The sequence below is a fragment of the Danio aesculapii genome, chromosome 7, assembly GCF_903798145.1.
Source record: "Danio aesculapii chromosome 7, fDanAes4.1, whole genome shotgun sequence".
NCBI lineage: Eukaryota > Metazoa > Chordata > Actinopteri > Cypriniformes > Danionidae > Danio > Danio aesculapii.
In genome coordinates, this window is record NC_079441.1 from 12675669 (window position 1) to 12696004 (window position 20336).

The 20336-nt window shown below is 31.4% G+C and overlaps 1 protein-coding gene across 2 annotated transcripts in view; it reads left to right on the forward strand.

Moving 5' to 3' along the window:
• The window catches only part of ntrk3b (neurotrophic tyrosine kinase, receptor, type 3b), a 285287-nt gene that overhangs the window by 137687 nt on the left and 127264 nt on the right, over positions 1 to 20336 (forward strand). The window contains exons 8-11 of one of the 2 annotated variants that reach the window (XM_056461059.1): positions 9094 to 9399; positions 11667 to 11681; positions 17204 to 17250; positions 17384 to 17486. In XM_056461059.1, the coding sequence (XP_056317034.1) occupies positions 9094 to 9399; positions 11667 to 11681; positions 17204 to 17250; positions 17384 to 17486 (471 nt within the window). The remainder of the gene's footprint in view (positions 1 to 9093; positions 9400 to 11666; positions 11682 to 17203; positions 17251 to 17383; positions 17487 to 20336) is intronic. The other variant, XM_056461060.1, reaches the window with a different exon arrangement.

Below are 20336 nucleotides of genomic sequence, written 5' to 3' on the forward strand. Positions count from 1 at the left end.
GAGAGTTATAACAACCTAACAGACACCTCCTGCTCACAATTTTTATTTGATGTCAAAGTTTGCACCATATTAATACAGAAAGACAAACAAAAAGCGCTCAGAGGTAACTCAAATATTTCATCGGTGCTCTTTGAGTAAGGGATTCATCAAAACAACAACAGAAATTAGTCCAAGGCACTCGGAAAATGTGGAAAATTTAAAAAGACATCCTATTACATCAAAATTTACATCATATTACTTTGATACCTATGTACATATTGGTAAAAAAATGTTTGTAGCCTTTTAGTTGAAGTACCAATTCTCACAATTAACTATACACTGTGAAAAAAATCCACAGCTGCCAAACAAAAACCATAAAATTACGGTAATATTTCTTTGTTGAAATAAAGTGCAAAAATATTAAAGCTACAGATATTAACATTAAAATGTTTACAGAAAAACACTGTTATTTTACTGACTTTTCCTAGATTATTATAATCAAATACATTCAATAAAGTGACTGCACTAAAAGCTCAAGAGACAACAAAGTTATTTCACAGAATCTTCCCTTAATCATTACAATTAAAACCTTTAATAAAATGTCAAGACATGCTCAAGGTTGTAATCGGGCAGTTGTGGAAAAAAACAACATACAATTCTCACTTTAAAATTACAAGAATTCAAAAAAATGTTAGCATGCTCATAAACCTTAATATAGTGAGGTGCACAAGTAATTACAATTACTTTAATTTTACATAATTTTAAATTACTTCAAATAACACTAAATAATACGGCAAATTTTAAGCCCAATCCCAGTTCTATTTTTGTACCCTTACCTCTTGGCCCTTGAAACAGAATGTGAAGGGCTTCAAAATTTACCCCTAAGAAATTGGACAGCACTACAACACCTGCACACGTCATCATATGTCATCGCGATCTCTTGCTGCATGTGAAATTGATGGTCGCGACTGCTGTAGTTATTACAGTTGTGTTATTTTTATTTATCTTCAGGAAATCACTGAAGCCAAATATATCATGTTATCATAACCATTTAATGTGGCAATAAGATCATAACTAAACTGTGCATTTACACACTGACACACATCTATGTAAACACACCAAAACAAAATTAACATTAGAGCAGACACTGTAAAAAGCTCATTCCCAGCCACGAGACTTCTCTGACAGGGTATTCAAGTGTCATCAAGTGTCAGAATGTTGTGGGACTGCTGTACAGGAGTTATTATTATGGATTATAGATTGCAACATTTAGCAGTTTTTATTTTAGCGGGGGTTTTTTTTAGCATGACGGTAAAACACGAACACTATTATGAATATATTAAAACATGTGTTTGTTGTAAAAATTTGTAATAATGACAAAAAAATACTTATTTGTGGATCTCCTTACTTGCTGGTGTGGTTATGCTTGGGTTGTGGCTGGTGTATTCTGGGAAATATTCTTACCCCTTGTTTTCAAGTGTGGTCCTGAAAAATCTCAGTTCGAAGGGCTATTCACCCCTTCCCCTTAGCCCTACGCCTTCAAGCTAAAGAGAATTGGGACAAGGGGAAGGGCTAAGGGGTAGAATTGGGATTGGGCCTTTGCTATTTTACTGAGTTTTGAATATAATTTGAAATAACAAAAAATTACTTTAAAAAAATTGAGCTATTTTCTGTAAAATTTGCTTTTTTTATAGTGTGGCTTATGAAATTAATGCAAATGACTCTAAATAATTGCTGTTCTAGTCAATTTTATCAGACCACCTTTTGAATCTTTATTTTGAACCCATATTAAAACTGCACAAATAACTCATGTTGCAAACTTTAACGCCCATAACACCATACCCTCTTATGAAAAAATATGGACACATTTAAAAATAAAGCAAGGTACTAAATGAATTGATACACCAATTAACAGCTCTGAACCTGTAAGCCTTTGTGTTAATTTAATCAGAGGCCACGTGTGTGTTTGGGGAGTGTGTGAGGTTGTGATACATACATAAAAATAGACCTCCTTCCCTGTGCCGTGTTAAACTGGGTTAAACAGGTATATGATGAGAACGAACTGCAGGCTGAACTGAATCTGCAACAACTTTTCTGTCTTTTAATAAGAACTGTGGATTTTTCTCTCATTTTTTAAGACATGATATGATCTGACACTCAGGCATCATTATGTTCATTAAACAGCACATGGTTTTAAGACAGCGAGTAGATGAAAAAGCAGTACATTTGATCAGTCTGCTGACTAATGACTTTGACGTTAAATTGAAATGACAGCAGCAAGATTTGCAGGCTCTAAGAAGAAAAATTGTCAAGTTTGGATTTGATAACCAAGTACAGGGTCTTGTCTTTATTAAAGAAGAATAATGAAAGATTCCTGATGACTCTAATCCTTTTATATGATGAACTGTAATATATTTAGCATTTTATTCTGTTAAAATGTCTGTACTGATAGTATAGACAATATTTGAAACTTAATATGTGACCTTGGGGTCAGTCTTAAGGGTCAATTTTGGGATCTGAGGTTTATGCATGACTTGAAAGTTGAATAAGCTTTGGAAATCTGAGAGTTCAAAAGAAACCTTATTTTGATGGTCTGTTTGTTGAATTTAAGTTACATTGCATCTACATGCCAACTAATTCTTTTTAGATTATAATTAGTCTGTTAGGTTGAGGTTAGGGTTAGTGTATGTTGACATGTACTTGCAAAGTTTCTTATAATCAGTTAAATGTATGTTGAAGGAGCACTATCAACAGAGAGTCTACTAATACTCAAATTGTATTTATATGTTATTATTTAATAATTGTTATGAATCTAAAATGAAAATAAATGAATATATACATAATACATTACACACCTACAAATACAGTGCCCAGCATAGTTGAGTACAGCCAATTTTGAATATTTGTATCCATTTCTCAGTGAATATGCAATGTATTTTGGTGCATCTAAACTAAACAGATTCATTAAACAGATATATTTATTAAAACAATATTTTAGTCACCAAACATATTTAGAAATTGAAAGATAATACAGTTATATTGAAGCAAATTATTGCAAAAAAAATTACAACCTACAAAATTTAAAATTATTTTATTTTTTTGATTCTCTTGAGTTTCTCTCTTTTTAAATTTGCATTTAATATTTTTTTTTAAACATATAAATTTGAGTGTACTTGTTTTTGGACCATTATCGTAAGTTATTTTGTTACATAAGCTCCAGATTTGCCTTCAGTACTGACTAATCTAATTGTATATGCACAAATATAATATCGTAAAGCTTCCTATTAAAAATATGAGTTTAAAAGATAGATTTGTGAGGGGTGTACTTATATATGCACTGTACATGCATGCATACATGCTGGCTTACAGTGTCCTCCACACTTATTGGCACCCCTGTTTAAGATGTGTTAACAAATAAATTAATTTTTTATTGCAGAAGCATATCTCAAACTGAATTTTTTTTGAAAAATCTAACCTTTAACTCAATTTTTTAAAAGACGATATTATTTTTTTAAATCACATGTTCCACAATTATTGTCTCCCCTAACAATTTCTATAAAGAAATAATAATAATTGAGGCATTTTTATAATATTTTTCTGTAGTTTTTAAAGTTGGTCAGAATATCTACAAACTTTTAATTAGTAATTTAAGACTTCTGGTTTCCCTGCGATATAAATATGATGCTTAACATGATATAATGATAATGATGTTTAACAGAGCAAGGAAATTTTCACAGTATGTCTGATAATATTTTTTCCTCTGGAGAAAGTCTTATTTGTTTTATTTTGGCTAGAATAAAAGCAGTTTTTAATTTTTTTAAAAAAATTTCAATGTCAAAATTATTAGCTCCTTCAAGCGATATACTATTTTGATAGTCTACAGAAACCATGGTTATAAAATAACTTGTCTAATTACCCTAATATGCCTAGTTAAGTTAATTAACCTAGTTAAGCCTTTAAATGTCACTTTAAACTATATAGAAGTGACTTAAAAATATCTAGTCAAATATTATTTACTGTCATCATGGCAAAGATAAAATAAATCAGTTATTAGAAATGAGTTATTAAAACTATTATGTTTAAAATGTGTTGAAAAAATCTTATCTCCGTTAAACACAAATTGGGGGGAAATAAACAGGGGGCTAATAATTCAGGTGGGCTAATAATTCTGACTTTAACTGTATTCCACAATTATTGGCACCCCTAACAATTTCTATAAATAATTAATAATAATTGAAGCATTTTTTATAAATATTTTTCTGTCATTTTTAAAGTTGGTCAGAATATCTAGAAACCTTTAATTAGTAATTCAAGACTTCCAGTTTCATTGCAATATAAATATGATGCAACACAGAGGCTTTTTTCTCTTTTTCTCGTCTTTTCAATATGGCAATGACATAAGAATACACCACTGAATTAAGGCAGATGTGTGTCGACTTTCATAAGTTATGGAATGGCTACAAAAAAAGCCACTCAGTGAATGTCCTTGAGTGACCCAGCCAGAGCCCAGACCTAAATCCTATTGAACATCTCTGGAGAGATCTGAAAATGGCTGTACACCGTCGCTTCCCACCCAACCTGATAGAGCTTGAGAGGTACTGCAAAGAGGAATGGGCAAAAATTCCCAAAGACAGGTGTGGCAAGCTTGTGACATCATATTCAAAAAGACTTGAGGCTGTAATTGCTGCCAAGGGTGCATCAACAAAGTATTGAGCAAAGAATAAATAAATAAGTATACAATATCAGAACAGACATATATGATTTTCATTATTCTTCTTTAAAAAACACAAGACCCTGTACTTAGCTACAAGAACAAGGTTGATACTAGACAATCAGTTATAAATATGTGATTTGAGATACACCATAATTGGATACAGCCTCAATAAATAAATAAATAAAAATAAATAAATATGTAGACAACATCAGTCCAGACATATCCGATTTTAGAATAGGAAATATTACCAGAATAAATAGCTAAATATATTACAGTTCCTTATATAAAATGATTATAACCATCAGGAATATTTCATTATTCTTCTTTAATAAAGACAAGACCCTGTACTTGGCTATAGGAATAAGGTCAATACTGAACAATCAGTTCTAAAGATCTGAGATGCAATTGAAAAAAGTTAGTCTCTGCTCCACTCAACCGCATTAATAATGCCAACAAAAAAGGGCTCCGTTTGGGATTTCAGCATTCTGCTCACAAAAGCGGAGAAATACGAGATGCACATATGTGATGCGCTCTCCTCATTTCTCCTGGTGGGATTGCAGCAGAACTCTCTAAATGACAGGCCGAGAGCAAGGGTGCTGCTGCATGCATGCTGAGTCTAAAACACATGTCATCTGTTTAGACGAGGCGCTCGACAGGAGGGATCCATCTCTCGTCTGGTCTCATCAGTCAGCCCCGTGCAAATCACTGCGGCTGGCAATAATGATGCTCCTCATTTGAATGACAAACCAGTGCGCAGTGTCGGACCAGCCTTTCTTTTTTTTTTTGCGTGTGCTCTTTTGAACGGTGGACCAAAAAATACGGTCTGTGACAGCAAGATTACGAGCTGTCCCTCTGTCAATTTATGCACTGTCTGTTTTTCATTGAAGAGCCAAATTGGGGACATATAAGTGCGTATTACCATAATCATAGGCTTGAAACAATAGTTTAAATGTCCTGACTTATACTTAACCTGAAATGTTTTTCAATAGACAATTTAATTGAAGGAGTAGAGATTTTACTCACTGTTGTCGTCGTCATCGTAATGTTGTCTGTCTTTTCATTTCTGTAAAAGGAAAAACAAAATGATATAAGATGCTAAGCAGGATGTCTCTATATGACTTCGACTGTATGCAGAGTTTTAGCGTGACTATTGCAGTCCACGTTATAATGTTAATTAATGTTAAATAATATATTAATGTTAAAAATATATTCAGGCGCAATGGTGTTTTTGCTGTCTAGCTTCTCATTTGAAATTTAAAAAATTCCATTTAAATTAAAAAAGCTATGATGTTTAATGGATTTTGTCATTTTCTTTGTTAGTATGTATACATTACACATTACAAAATGTAATTCTCTGTACTCTTAAAATATATATATAATAGTATATAACTAGTATAATATCTAGTATTGTGAACTGAAACTGCCTACTTTTTTTAAACAATGAGTTTTCAATTGGGTTAGGTTCGGGGGATTGAGCTGGCCACTCCATTATCTCAATCCTTTTTCCCCAGAAACCAAGTTGTTGCCTGGTAAATGGTACATAAGCCCAAAATCACAGTATGAGAAAAGTAAATTCATCAACCATAATGAGTCTTTGGCGACTACAATATTATATTGATCATAATTAGCAAACACCAAATGCACAAGATGGCAGAACGCCAAACGTGTGTCTATTTCATAACAGACTTCATGCCATGTTTTTAAATTCTTTCCTTTGCCTGATAGCAAATGATCCCACATTGCTTTAATTCACCCAAGTGTCGTTTTTCCTTTCTAGCTTCTCATTTGAAATAAAAAAATTTAAATATAAATATACCAAATTGTATTACAGTACATTAAATTTACTATGGGTAGTTTCTTGATTTATTTGCTACAATTTAAAAATAACTAGAACAGGTTGATTTAAAACATATTAATTAATGATGCAGTATCATTGTTTACTTTTTATAATGAACTTATTATGGTACAAACATAAACAATCCCATTTAAAACACAATGGAGTTTAATGCTGCTCCTGCCTTTGCCTTAATTTGCTCACCAATGTCTTGTGCATTGTCTTCTATCTGTTAAGTAACAGTACTTACATTTTAAAAGTCTGATTCATTTAAAACATTTAAGTGAAACATTTAATTTTAGTTGGCTTCTTTTGTAGCTCCTCAATTAAACAAAGAAGCATTTGCCCCAAACAACTCCCAATCATTCTCCCTCTCTTTTTAGGTGGGATAGCGGGCCAAACCAAAGGTTAACATGGGCCAACTTTGGGCACCTCTGTTTTAAGGGCAAAAATTGTATTCTCTGTACTCGTAAATAAAAATAAAACATTTATAAAATAGCTAGAATTGTGAACTGAATCTGTCTGCTTTTTTAAACAATGGTTTTTTTAATTGGGTTAGGGTCAGGGGATTGGCCTCCATTGCCTCGATTCTTTTTTTCCCCCTGAAACCAAGTTGTTACAAGGTAAATGGTACGTACTGTGGGCATAACAGCACAGTATGAAAAACATGATTTTTGAGCCACAGTCTTCACAGTGTACGTTATTAACTTCACAGCGTACTTTATAAACTCCTCGAACTGGATCATTTTAACAAGTATCGCTTATAGTTAATTAAGATGGTAATCCTTCACTCTCCTTCCAAGCATAATAACATCTCTGCTAACATCTCTGTCAATGTTGGATTAGTTAAATTCATCATCAACCATAATGTGTCTTTGGTCACTACAATATTAAACTGTTCACAATTAGCGAACACCAAAGGCACAAGATGGCAGAACGGCAAAAAAAAAAAAAGTTTCTATTTCATAACAGATTTGATGCCTTGTTTGTAAAATTCTTCCTTTGCCTGATAGCAAATGACCAACCTTAATAATCACACACTTACTTAACGCTTCAGTTCACCCAAGTGTCTTTTTCCTTTCTAGCTTCTCATTTGAAATAAATAATTTTACATTTAAATTGAAAAATGTATGACGTGTAATGGATTTTGGCATTTCTTTCTTTGGTCTGAATACTGTACATTACATGATTGTTTTAAGGGCAAAAAATTTAATTCTCTGTATTCCTTAATAAAAATAAAACATTTATAAAATAACTAGAATTGTAAACTGAAACTGCCTACTTTATTTAAACCATGAGTTTTCAATTGGGTTAAGGTTAGGAGATTGTGCTGGCCACTCCATTACTTCGATTCTTTTTTCCCCCTGAAACCAAGTTGTTGACTGGTAAACAGTACATAGGCCCAAAATCACCATATGGAAAAAGTTAAATTCATTAACCATAATGAGTCTTTGGTCACTACAATATTACATTGGTCACAACTAGCGAACACCAAAGCCACAAGATAGCAGAACATCAAAAAATGTGTCTTTTTCATAGCAGACTTGATGCCTTGTTTGTAAAAGTCTTTCCTTTGCCTAATAGCAAATGATCACACATTGCTTTAACTCACCCAAGTGTTGTTTCTGCTTTCTAGCTTCTCATTTTAAATAAAGAAATTTGCATTCAGATTCGAAATTTAATGACGTATAATAGATTTCCTTCTTTGGCATGTATACATTACATGATTATTTTATGGGCAAAAATTTTATTCTCTGTACTCGTAAATAAAAATAAGTAATTTATTAAAATAACTAGTATTGTGAACTGAAATTCTCTACTTTATTTAAACAATTAGTTTTCAATTAGGTTAAGGTCAAGGGATTGAGCTGGACACTCCATTACCTTAAATCTTTTATTCTTCCTGAAACCAAGTTGTTGCCTTGTAAATGACAATACTTCACACTCCTTCCAAGCAAAATAACACCTCTGTCAATGTTGGATTAGTTAAATTCATCAACCATAATCAGTCTTTGGTCACTACAATATTATATTGGTCACAATTAGTGAATACCAAACACACAAGATGGCAGATAACCAAAAAATGTGTTTATTTTTGTAATAGACTTGATGCCTTGTTTGTAAAATTCTTTTCTTTGTCTGATACAAATGATGAAGTGTCATTTTTTATTTAAACGATTAGTTTTCAATTGGGTTAAGGTCAGGTGATTGAGCTGGCCACTCCATTACCTCAATCTTTTTTTCCCCCTGAAACCAAGTTATTGCCTGGTAAACGGTACACAGGCCCAAAATCACAGTATGAGAAAAGTTAAAGTCGTCAAGTCTTTGGTCACTACAATATTACACCAAATGCACAAGATGGCAGAACGCCAAAAAAGTGTCTATTTCATAACAGACTTGATGCCTTGTTAGTAAAATTCTTTCCTTTTGTCTGATAGTAAATGGTCCACAGATGAAAAATCTTTGTGTTTCACTGATTAAAACTGCTGCCAAGCGTTCTGTCCTGTATCTGTTATACACAAAGCCGCAGTGTCTTTACAAACTCAATTTTCTCTCCTCATATCAGTTCCTCCAGTCATCCTGAAGCTGGACGAGCCGGAGCGCCGCCATCACACCTGTATCGAGTTCACGGTCAGAGGTTTTCCTCATCCCACACTGCACTGGTTCTACAAGGGCCGCGAGATCCTGCAGAGTGAATATATCCGTATGGAGATGGACTACTACCAGGATTACTTAGAAGGCTGCTTGACTTTTGAGAACCCGACGCATTATGACAATGGAAACTACACCCTAGTGGCCACAAACTCTCTTGGATCGGTTAGCAAAACTGTCTTTGGCCATTTTCTTGATCCACCGTTCATGGAGGATGACGGTAAGCCTGCATACTGTAATTTATCATTCATCATAAGGTATGATTGTACTATATTTATTCATTTTGATACAATTTAGATGCAAATGCCTTCTGAAATTTTCATATAAAATAAGGATTTTCCTCAGGCTACTGTGTTTAGGTTTAGTAATTTCACCATTATGGTAAAAATAGGTTCTTTTCATTGCCTTTAAAGTTAAATAACTGAACATAAACATAGAAAGCTGAGAAAAAAAATCCTCATTTTAGAAGACATTTCAAATGGCAATTAGAGGTTTTTCTATGTGAACTCTTTATTGTATAACTATCTGTCTACAGTAAAGGAACATTTTCAAATTTAAAGTCCCCGTGAAATCAAAATAAAGTTTTTTTTTTTAGATGTTAGGATCATTATGTTAGTATTAAGAATATATATAGAAAATATATATAGAAAGAATATATAAATATATATATATATATATATAAATATATATATATATATATATATAAATATTATATATATATATATATATATATATAAATATATATATATATATATAAATATTATATATATATATATATATATATATATATATATATATATAAATATTATATATATATAAATATTATATATATATATATATATATATATATATATATATATATATATATATATATATATATATATATATATATATATATATATATATATATATATATATATATATATATATATATAAGCTAGTGTGCTCCAAAACAATTTGCATTTAAAAAGATATAAACATTTTTGTCACTTCCGCCTAAATGGATCAACAACTTTTATGACGTCACTTCATACTTCAGTTTCTCATCAAATATTCTGACCAATCAAATGCTCCTCAGTATCTGACATGTCCCACCCCCTTCAAGACACTATTGCAACATGTGCATGAGCTCAAACACTCTCACTGGCAGAGCTGTGAGAAAAAACTTAACACTGCTTTTTTTTTTTAAGGGGGAGGAGCTACTCTACTTTCCGCATTGTCTTCCAGTTCAGTTCAAATTACATCACACATCAAACACAAATGCACATTTCAAAGCACTTCACGGGACCTTTAAATAATGAAGAAAATCAATACATTTAAAAATACATACAGTGGGTGACACTTCAAAAAGACCATTACCGCTGTGGCCACATCACATACAGTAGCTTTGCACAAGGTACACATTCAGTACTGCCCTATCTAGTATTGTGAAATGGCAAAGCTTAAAATTGCATGTTGATGTTTTAGCTGATGAAGTCTATGGTTAAATAATCGGTCAAAAGCTGTAGATGCATTTACTGATGGCGAATGCGGCAGCAGAGGGAACAAATTGAAGTGTTAACATCTGATTTATAAATATAACAACCCATATCAGACAATTATTCATAACTGAAAATACTGTATATTTCTATTCATTTTAGAAAGTTTTAACTAGGGCTGGGTGATTAATTAAAAAGTAATCGAAATTGACATTCAGAACCAATAATCGATCAATTTTTTCCAAGTTAATTTTTTCAGTTACTTTCCCTACCACATGTGGAGTCTCGTGACCCCGCTCTGTTCATTACTTTTGTGTTACTTTGCACAACATTGATGATCATTGGAAGCTGCGCCAGAGATCGCTTGAGACAGCATATTTTTCGTTACATTAAAATTATCATTTAAATTAAAACATTTGCTTACAGAAGATGCATGAAATGCAGTTTTAAATATTATTTAAAGGATATAGACTTATTTTATTTAAAAGAGATAAAACATTGAAAACCATTTATTTTGTTTCCAAAATTGCAAGTTATTTATTGTCACATTTTTATAGGAAATATGTCACTGTTGGTTTTAGGCAATGTGTGTTTTAATTTCAGTTGTTCAACATTGATGTTCAATAAATAATCATAGACAGTAGATAACGTGTGTTTCCTTCATTTATTTTAAAATCAAGTAACACACTCTTCATTTAAAAGTCTGTCACTTGTAATATGTGTGCATATTTACTGTACAAAACCTGTCAGTAACCTATTAGAGAAAAAAATTAAAATAAAATGAATAAAATAACTGTTAATTAATCGTAATCGAGGTCAAATGTTTAATTAATCAAGATTTAGATTAAGCCAAATGCCCAGCCCTAGTTTTAAACTCTATACATTTAAAATGATAGATATAAACGTACATATTTTTAATAGCACTATCCATTTGCAATGGTTTCCTTTTTTATTTCCCAATTTTGAATCGTTTGTTTTTCTCGTTTCTCCTCTTATGCTGATCTTTAAGGAATAATGGAGTACAGTAAGTGACTCTTCTTTTTAATCTAAATAAATAAATAAAAAATACAAACAAAACATCAGTCACATCTCATGTCCTTAAAATCTAATCCAATATTTAACTTCAAACACATATGACACATATGACCTTAAATGCAACAGCAACTACGTTTACATGGACATCAGTAATCAAATTATTTGCCTTAATCTGAATACGACAATAATATGATTAAATTGTTTACATGAGTTGCTTTTTGAATGTTAATTTCACGACCTTGTTTTACATGTTATAGTACATAATTCGATTAACGTCATCGCGTCACCCTGCTATCATGAGTTTCATGTAATTTTAAGTGATTCACTTTTAATTTGTCGACTTTAACTGCAGTTTGGCACTTTCACTTTCATTCAGGAACATTTCATGCATGCCCCCATGATAAACGAGATATTGGATGCGAGTATGACATATACTGCATGCCGTATGGAAAAAAAAAAACTCCACATTCTGTGGTGCGGGTGTCTGTGGTTCTTCACTGACTCGGTAGGTGCAGAGAAAAGTGTCAAACAACCATGTGTGTATAGACTATGCTGAAAAATGCGGTGAAAATCCTACATGACGGTAATGGTTTGATTGCGGTGTTTGCATGTCTGTACTGCACGTCAAGAATGCGACTGAAATCAGCATACTCCACATGTCTTAATCCGATTTCTGTGTAGTTGGATTATGACTTAGTCAATTTAAATTAATCAAAAATGGCTGTTTACACAGTAGACTCTTAATCAGAGTATTGTCTTAATCGTATTAAAATCGGATTATTGGTGTTCATGTAAACGTACTCATAGAAGGACGTGATTCAACAATTCCCCTTTCAAAGTTCATTTATGGAAAATGTGGGGTATTTGGAGCATACAGATTCTTTATTTTTTAAATTGAAGATACTTAAGTTCAATGATTTGGTTCAATTTAAAACAGCACAATTTATGTTTAAAGCTAGGAATAAACTACTTCCAAATTGTAAACAAAAGTTTTTTTTTGAAGAAAGACAGGAGGGATGTAATCTGAGAGAAGAACAAAATTTTAGGAGGTTGAAAATAAGGACAACTTTAAAAGGTTTGTGTATGTCTGACTGTGATGTGAAATTATGGAACAGACTCAGATCAGAATCTCAAGCAATGTCAGGATAATTATCAATTTAAAAAGTTGAATAAACATATATTATTAAAGCAATATAATGATGAAGGTGATTGAAAAAGGATAAAATGAGAAAGGTATGATGAAACTTTAATTAATGTTTTAATTTGCAGTACTATGTTTTTTTCTTTGGGGGGGAGGTGGCTGTGGATTGGGGGGAATCAAACATGTAATTTGCCAAAAATGCCAAAAGGATAAAATATGTCTCATGTTAAAATTAGAGATGAGTAAAAGAAGAAATAAGTTGAAGTAATAGACGAATGATGAATGATATATGTGGTAATGGGATGGGAATATAATAAGCTTGTGCTTCATCCCACTCCATTTTCGACTATGTTGAAATGTATTTTTTGTTACTGATATTTTATGTATGATATTTCTGTTAGAAAATAAATAAATCAAATCAAAATCAAAGCAGTATCACATATAATAATAGTTTCAAAAATGAAAAACTTGGCGAACAAATTAACCTTGTACCATGTAATACTTGAAAGTCCTTATACTGTCCAGCATTGGTAAAAGAGAACACCACTGATGCCAGAAATCCTGCAGATGAGCTTCAGCACATATAAAAGCTCTCTGTGCGCGAAGCGAAATTGTTTTTGGGTTTGTGATGCTGCAGTATGTGAGCCCTGCAGCACCTCTGCCATTATGACTCAATTAAACATCAATTCCTCTCTGACACCTGTGAACAAGCCACACGGGTTCGCACAAAACCCTTCACAAATACTGCGGCTTCCAGACAGCGTCATATATAGACTGAACTGGAAATAGATTTGTCTAGTAATGAAATGATATAATTTAATATACAGAACATAGGGGACTAGTTTATATGCTGGATTAAAGGGATAGTTCACCCAAAAATGAAAATGTACTCACTCTCGAGTAACTCCAAACCATTTTGAGTTTCTTTATTCTGTTGAACAGACATTTTGACAAAAACAGACAAAAAGACATTTTGAGGCAAGCTGAAAACCTGTAACCATTGACTTCCATAGTAAAATATATATATATATATATATATATATATATATATATACTATAAAAGTTAATGGTTACAGGTTTTCAGCATTCTTCAAAAAATATTCTTTAGTGTTCAACAGAATAAAGAAAATAAAACATATCAAAAGATATATGAGAAGATATTTTGAGGAAAGCTGAAAACCTGTAACCGCCGAATTCCATTGTAAAAAAAATACTATAGAAGTTAAGGGTTACAGGTTTTCAGCATTCTTCAAAATATCTTCTTGAGTGTTCAACAGAATAAAGAAACTAAAAAGATATAAAAAAAGATATTTTGAGGAAAGCTGAAAATCAGTAACCACTGGCTTCCATTAAAAAAAAAATACTACAGAAGTTAATGGTTACAGGTTTTCAGCATTCTTCAAAATATCTTCTTTATTGTTCAACAGAATTAAGAAACTAAAGATATAATAAAAAGATATATAAGAACATATTTTGAGGAAAGAGGTGTCACGGTGACGCAGTGGGTAGCACGATCGCCTCATAGCAAGAACGTCACTGGTTCTAGCCCCGACTGGGCCAATTGGAATTTCTGTGTGGAATTTGCATGTTCTTGCCGAGTTCGTGTGGGTTTCTTCTGAGTGCTCTGGTTTCCCCCACAGTCCAAAGTCATGTGGTACACGTGAATTAGGTAAACAAAATTGGCCGTAGTGTGTGAGTGTGTGAGAATGAGTGTGTATGGGTGTTTCCCAGTACTGGGTTGAAGCTGGAAGGGCATCCGCTGCTTAAAATATTTGCTGCAATAGTTGACAGTTCATCCCACTGTGGCGACCTCTGACTAAGCCGAAGGAAAATAAATAAATGAATGAATGTATGAATGACCCTCTATTAGTATATATATTATGCAGGCTAGAATAAGTATTTCCTTTCTTTACATAAATATATATTTTTTCATATCTTGTATTTAGTATGTAATGTATTCAAAATTACTTTTTTTTTACATTTAATTAGATGCATTTGTCATGAAGATAATAATATTATAAAGCAAATTAAAATTAGTATGACCCCTTATAAGTGTATATATCATGCAGGCTAGAATAAGTATTTCCTTTATATTAATATCTATTTTTTTCATAACTTGTGTTTAGTATGCAATGTATATAAAAGTACTTTTTTTTAAACATTTAATTAGATGCATTTGTCAGCAAGAAGATATTAATATTATAAAGCAAATTAAAAGTAGTATGACCCCTTATAAGTCTATTTATATATATCTGCAGGCTAGAATACGTATTTGCTTCATATAAATATCTATTTATTCATAACTTGTATTTAGTATGCAATATAAAATGACTTTTTTTCCAGTTAATTAGATGCATTTGTCAGCAAGAAGATATTAATAACAAGATATTAATAACAACAAATTAAAATTTATTTAACCCCTTATTAGTGTATATGTTTTGCTATTTTGCAAGTATTTGCTTTTTTATATTAATATATCTATTTTTTTATAACTTGTATTTAGTATGTAATGTTTACAAAATGACTTTTTGTTTTTGCATTTAGTTAGATGCATTTTCACAAGAAGATTTTAATAATATAAACCAAATTAAAAGTAATATCTTTTTAGTGTATATATGTTTGCTATTTTGCAGGCTAGAATGAGTATTTGCTTCATACTGTAAAATATATATCTATTTATTCATAACTTGTATTTATATTAATATTATAAAACAAATTAAAAGTAGTATAACCTTCTATTTTGCAGGCTAGAATATGTATTTCCTTTCTTTATATAAATATATATTTTTATTCATAACTCATATTTAGTATGCAAAGTATACAAAATGACTTTTCTGTATATTTAATTAAATGCATCGTTAGCAAGAAAATATTGATAATATAAAACAAATTAAAAATAGTATGACCCCTTATTAGTGCATATATTTTTCAGGCTAGAATAAGTATTTGCTATATATAATATATCTATTTATTCATAACTTGTATTTAGGATGCAAAGTAAATAAATTATTATTATTATAATTTTTTTACATTTAATTAGATGCATTTGTTAGCAAGAAGATAGTATTAATATAAAACAAATTAGAAGTAGTATGACCCCTTATTAAGGTATATATTTTTTGCTATTTTGGAGGCTGTATGTATGTATTTCCTTTCTTTATAAAAATATATTTATTTATTCATAACTCATATTTAGTATCCAAAATATACAAAATGACTTTTTTTCATTTTATTAAATGCATTTGTCAGCAAGAAGATATAGATAATATAAAACTAATTAAAAGTATCACCCCTTATTAGTGTATATATCTTGCAAGCCAGAATAAGTATTTTCTTAATGTTATATATATAATTTTTCACAACTGGTGTTTAGTATGCAATGCAGTGGCTCATCGGATGCGTCCCCCAGGGCCCGCAGGGTGCCCCTAGCGTTATTTCCGCGACCGTCATCCCCCCCCCCCCCTTGAGTGGGATTTCAGCGACTGTCAAACTACCCCCCTCTCCCAGTAGTCCATGCAGGGGGGCCCCCAGCATTTTGCGCTACGCCACTGATGCAATGTATATAATTTTTTTTTTTTTTAACATTTAATTAGATGCATTTGCCAGCAAGAAGATATTAATATTACAAAACAAATTAAAAGCAGTATATCCCCTTATAACTGAACATATTTTTATAGAATATGTATGTCCTTTATATAAATATATTTATAGATTTATTAATAACTCATATTTAGTATACAAAGAATACAAAAGGACTTTACATTTAATTAAATGCATTTGTCAGCAAGAAATTTTTAATAATATAAAACAAATTAAAAGTAGTATGGCCCCTTATTTTTCAGGCTATAATAAATATTTGCTTTCTTTATATAAATACATTTCATTAGATGCAAACAGCAAAGTAGTAAACAGTCAGAAAACTGATTAAGCTTCTCTCTACAGCAATGCAATTTTACATAATTTCAGGCTTATTTAAGTTAATTATTTACTTAACAATACTGCTCTGCATGCTGTAAGTGAAAGCATCTTTTGGCCTCCTTAAAGTGATAGTTCACCCAAAAATTAATTGGATTTACTTTTTTTTTTTTTAAAGGTAAGTGATTGCAATCAATTGGCTGTATTTTGACAAACAAAATAAGTTAAACACTACTAAATTAAATTTGTTTGTTTAAATCCATCCCATATAAATTGTTTGCAACCTTAAAAAAATTAAATGAAACAGTTTTTTTCAGTGTAGGAAATGCTGTGAAAGTCAATGGCTGCCTTTTTCCAAACATTCTTAAATTGTTAAATGCCAATTTTGTTAGAATTTTTTTTTTGCCGCAGCAAGCTATTCCTTTAATTGTACAATGTCTTTTCTTTGCCCATAGATCCACCACCTGAGGATGAGGGGAAGAGACCTGAAGATTCATTTGGAGTAAGACATCCATTCTGTCTGAAAAGAGCAAAAAAAAAAAGGCTGACGTCTTCCTTTAATTTACAGAGTGTTTTTCAGCAGACGTACAGTAGCTGTGTCATTGACTGCTTCATTGCTTTTTTTTTCACTGTAGATGTCGATCGCTGTTGGTCTGGCTGGCTTCGGATGCGTCTTCCTCATAGTGATTTTCGTCCTCATCAACAAATACAGCAGACGCAACAAATTTGGAATAAAAGGTACGAGCATTTCGCTTCAAAACAATACTCTGAATCCAAGATTTTTTGGAAATTCTACTGGATGTGGTATTGATATATTTGGATCATGGTTTCTTTATATGGGGCGGCATGATGGCACAGTGTTTAGCACTTGCTAATGTATTCGGAGCGCAAATTGTGTGCACTCACATTTTCCAAGCACCCCAGTTGAAAACCATGAGTTATGTGACAAGAACCGACAGATCAGCTTTATGCTTTCTAAAGAATATGCACATTTCAGTAGATTAATTACCTCAGACAAACACAGAACACCCAAACACTGCAGTGCTTTTGCATACTATGGATGTCAGTGGTCACAGGTATCCAGTTTCCTTCTAAATGTCTTCTTTTGTGTAAAAAAAAGACAAACAGGTTTGTAACAAGTGAATGATAAGAGAATTTTAAGTTTTGGGTGAACTCTTTAAGTCTTTTGAATGTGTCAAGGTGCTGATCAACCCATTAAAATGTTTTTCAGTGAATATTAAATTCAGTGTTGGGCAGCAGCATCGCTATAAGTAGTGATGCTACTCGCTTAACTACATTTCTCAGTGGCATAGCGGGAGCGTCGCTACTTTTTAAATCAAATAGCTTTTCAGTAGCAAAGTTATTTTATTAGTGAAGTAGCCCTGTAGCGTCCACACAAGCTACATTTACAGATCACGGACCAATAAGTGACGACACCGACATTCATGAAACTGTGAGGCTAGTGTATAGCCAATGAAAGTAAATCCATATCAGAATGACGATTTCTTCTTCTTTGTGTTTTATGGTGGTCGACAGCAAACTTTTTGGTGCGTTACTGTCACCTCTCGTTTTGGTTTGTGACTTCGCCAAACAATTTGTCTAACAGGAAAAATTTGCTTGATGAAAAGATGGCTGAGGGAGAGGATATATATTTATATATATATTTATATATATATATATATATATATATATATATATATATATATATATATATATATATATATATATATAAAAAAAATATATATATATATATGTATATATATATATATATATATATATATGTATATATATATGTATATATATATATATATATATATATATATATATATATATATATATATATATATATATATATATATATATATATATATATATATTTTAAACAGTGGTCTATATACACATATACATACATATTATTCGCAGTAAATGATTGAACTGCCTCATATGTTTCATTGACAATTTTTTTGATCTCTAAGAAATGATTGACTTGGATTTAAGTTGCTTTGACTTAAAAATGAAAATTGCAAAAATTGCTTAGATGTAGCTAAGCTGCTTTTGCCAATTAGCTTTTAGCTTAGATAGTAGCTTTCACTGTAGTTAAGTTACTTTTTAAATACAGTAGCTAATGGCTTAGCTCACTACATTTCTCAAGTAGCTTGCAGAACACTGATTAAATTACTGAAAGAGCTGCAGTTTATTTTGTATATTTAACTATATTTTTTATAAGTGTTAAAAATAACTTCAAAGTTAAATAATTAGTAATCTGATTAATTTTTACATGAAGTAATTTATAATGTAATCAGAATACAATTTTCCAGTAATAGTCAGTAATTTATTATATTACTTTTTTTTTTTTAATAACTTAGCCATCACTGAAAATAAGCCTTGAAAATTAAGATTTTAAAAGCAGACTAAGTTCTGATAAAAGATTATTGTCCTAATGCATCTGAAAGTAAAAGTATCCATTTTGATTTCATGTTGACTTTGAATATTTTATTCCCAGTGACATAAAGCAAAAATAAATAGGCAAGACGTGTTAATTCTTTTCAGTGTGTTTTTTTTTTTTTCTCGAAGCAGCACAATAGATTTGCTCAGTCTTTCAGTTGTCAATCATCTCGAGGGACTCGGTAACATAATAGGAGTTGTGGGCTTTGGTTTTTTGGGCTATGTTTAGAGCCTGCTTTTTTTAAACAGTGGTCTGGCACATCATGAGTCAGATAGGGTTTGGTTTGTGCTGTGTGGGTTTGTGTGAATAGAATTTGAGTTGAATGCATCCTCCAGTCTCAGACCTTGGGGAGGCAGTTGGCGGAAATGCCTGCGAGCTTTTTCTTTGGTTAGCCTGACTTCCTCTGCTAATATAATAGTTTTTATCACCGCCGAGCCAGTGTTTTCAGAGATATGCTTTTATTCAGTCCTACATTTGTAAAACGGGTGGGCAGTTTCACCCAAAAAATGAGTAATTTTAGTTCGTGGTAACCCTATATATCACATTAAAGCTATTTTGGATGGAAATCCAGTGGATGAGAGCATGAGGTAATACCTATTTTTGGACTATGAACTGATTTAATACTCAACAAGTGAGAAGTGTGTTTCTTTATCAGTGTGTGTTAAATTAAAACTTTAATTGTTAGCATAAGAAAATTCTTTACATTTTGTCATTTAGCAGACAATTTTGTACAAAGCAACTGCTTGTTCAAACTACTTATTTAAAATGAGCTGAAACAACAGAACTCTGGAGATTGTTTTGGGGAGACTTAAAAGTTTTATGTTCAATCCACTTAAATTTGTTACGTTATCCTCTCGATCTTTCATTATATTATTTTTATTGAGTTTTTACTATCTGTATATTATTATTATTATAGTAATGTTTTTTTCTTCTCTCAATATTCTCATTGTCTTGTCTGCTGAAAATTGTTCCCACTTCCTTTTCTTATTGTCCTTTGCTTCTTCTACTCTTTCTTTTCCGTCCTTTTCTATTTTTTTCTAATCTTCTATTTCTTCTCTTTCCTTTTTCTACTTATTATTATTATTATTATTATTATCATTATTATTATTTTCATCATTATTAATATTATTTGTTCTCTTCCT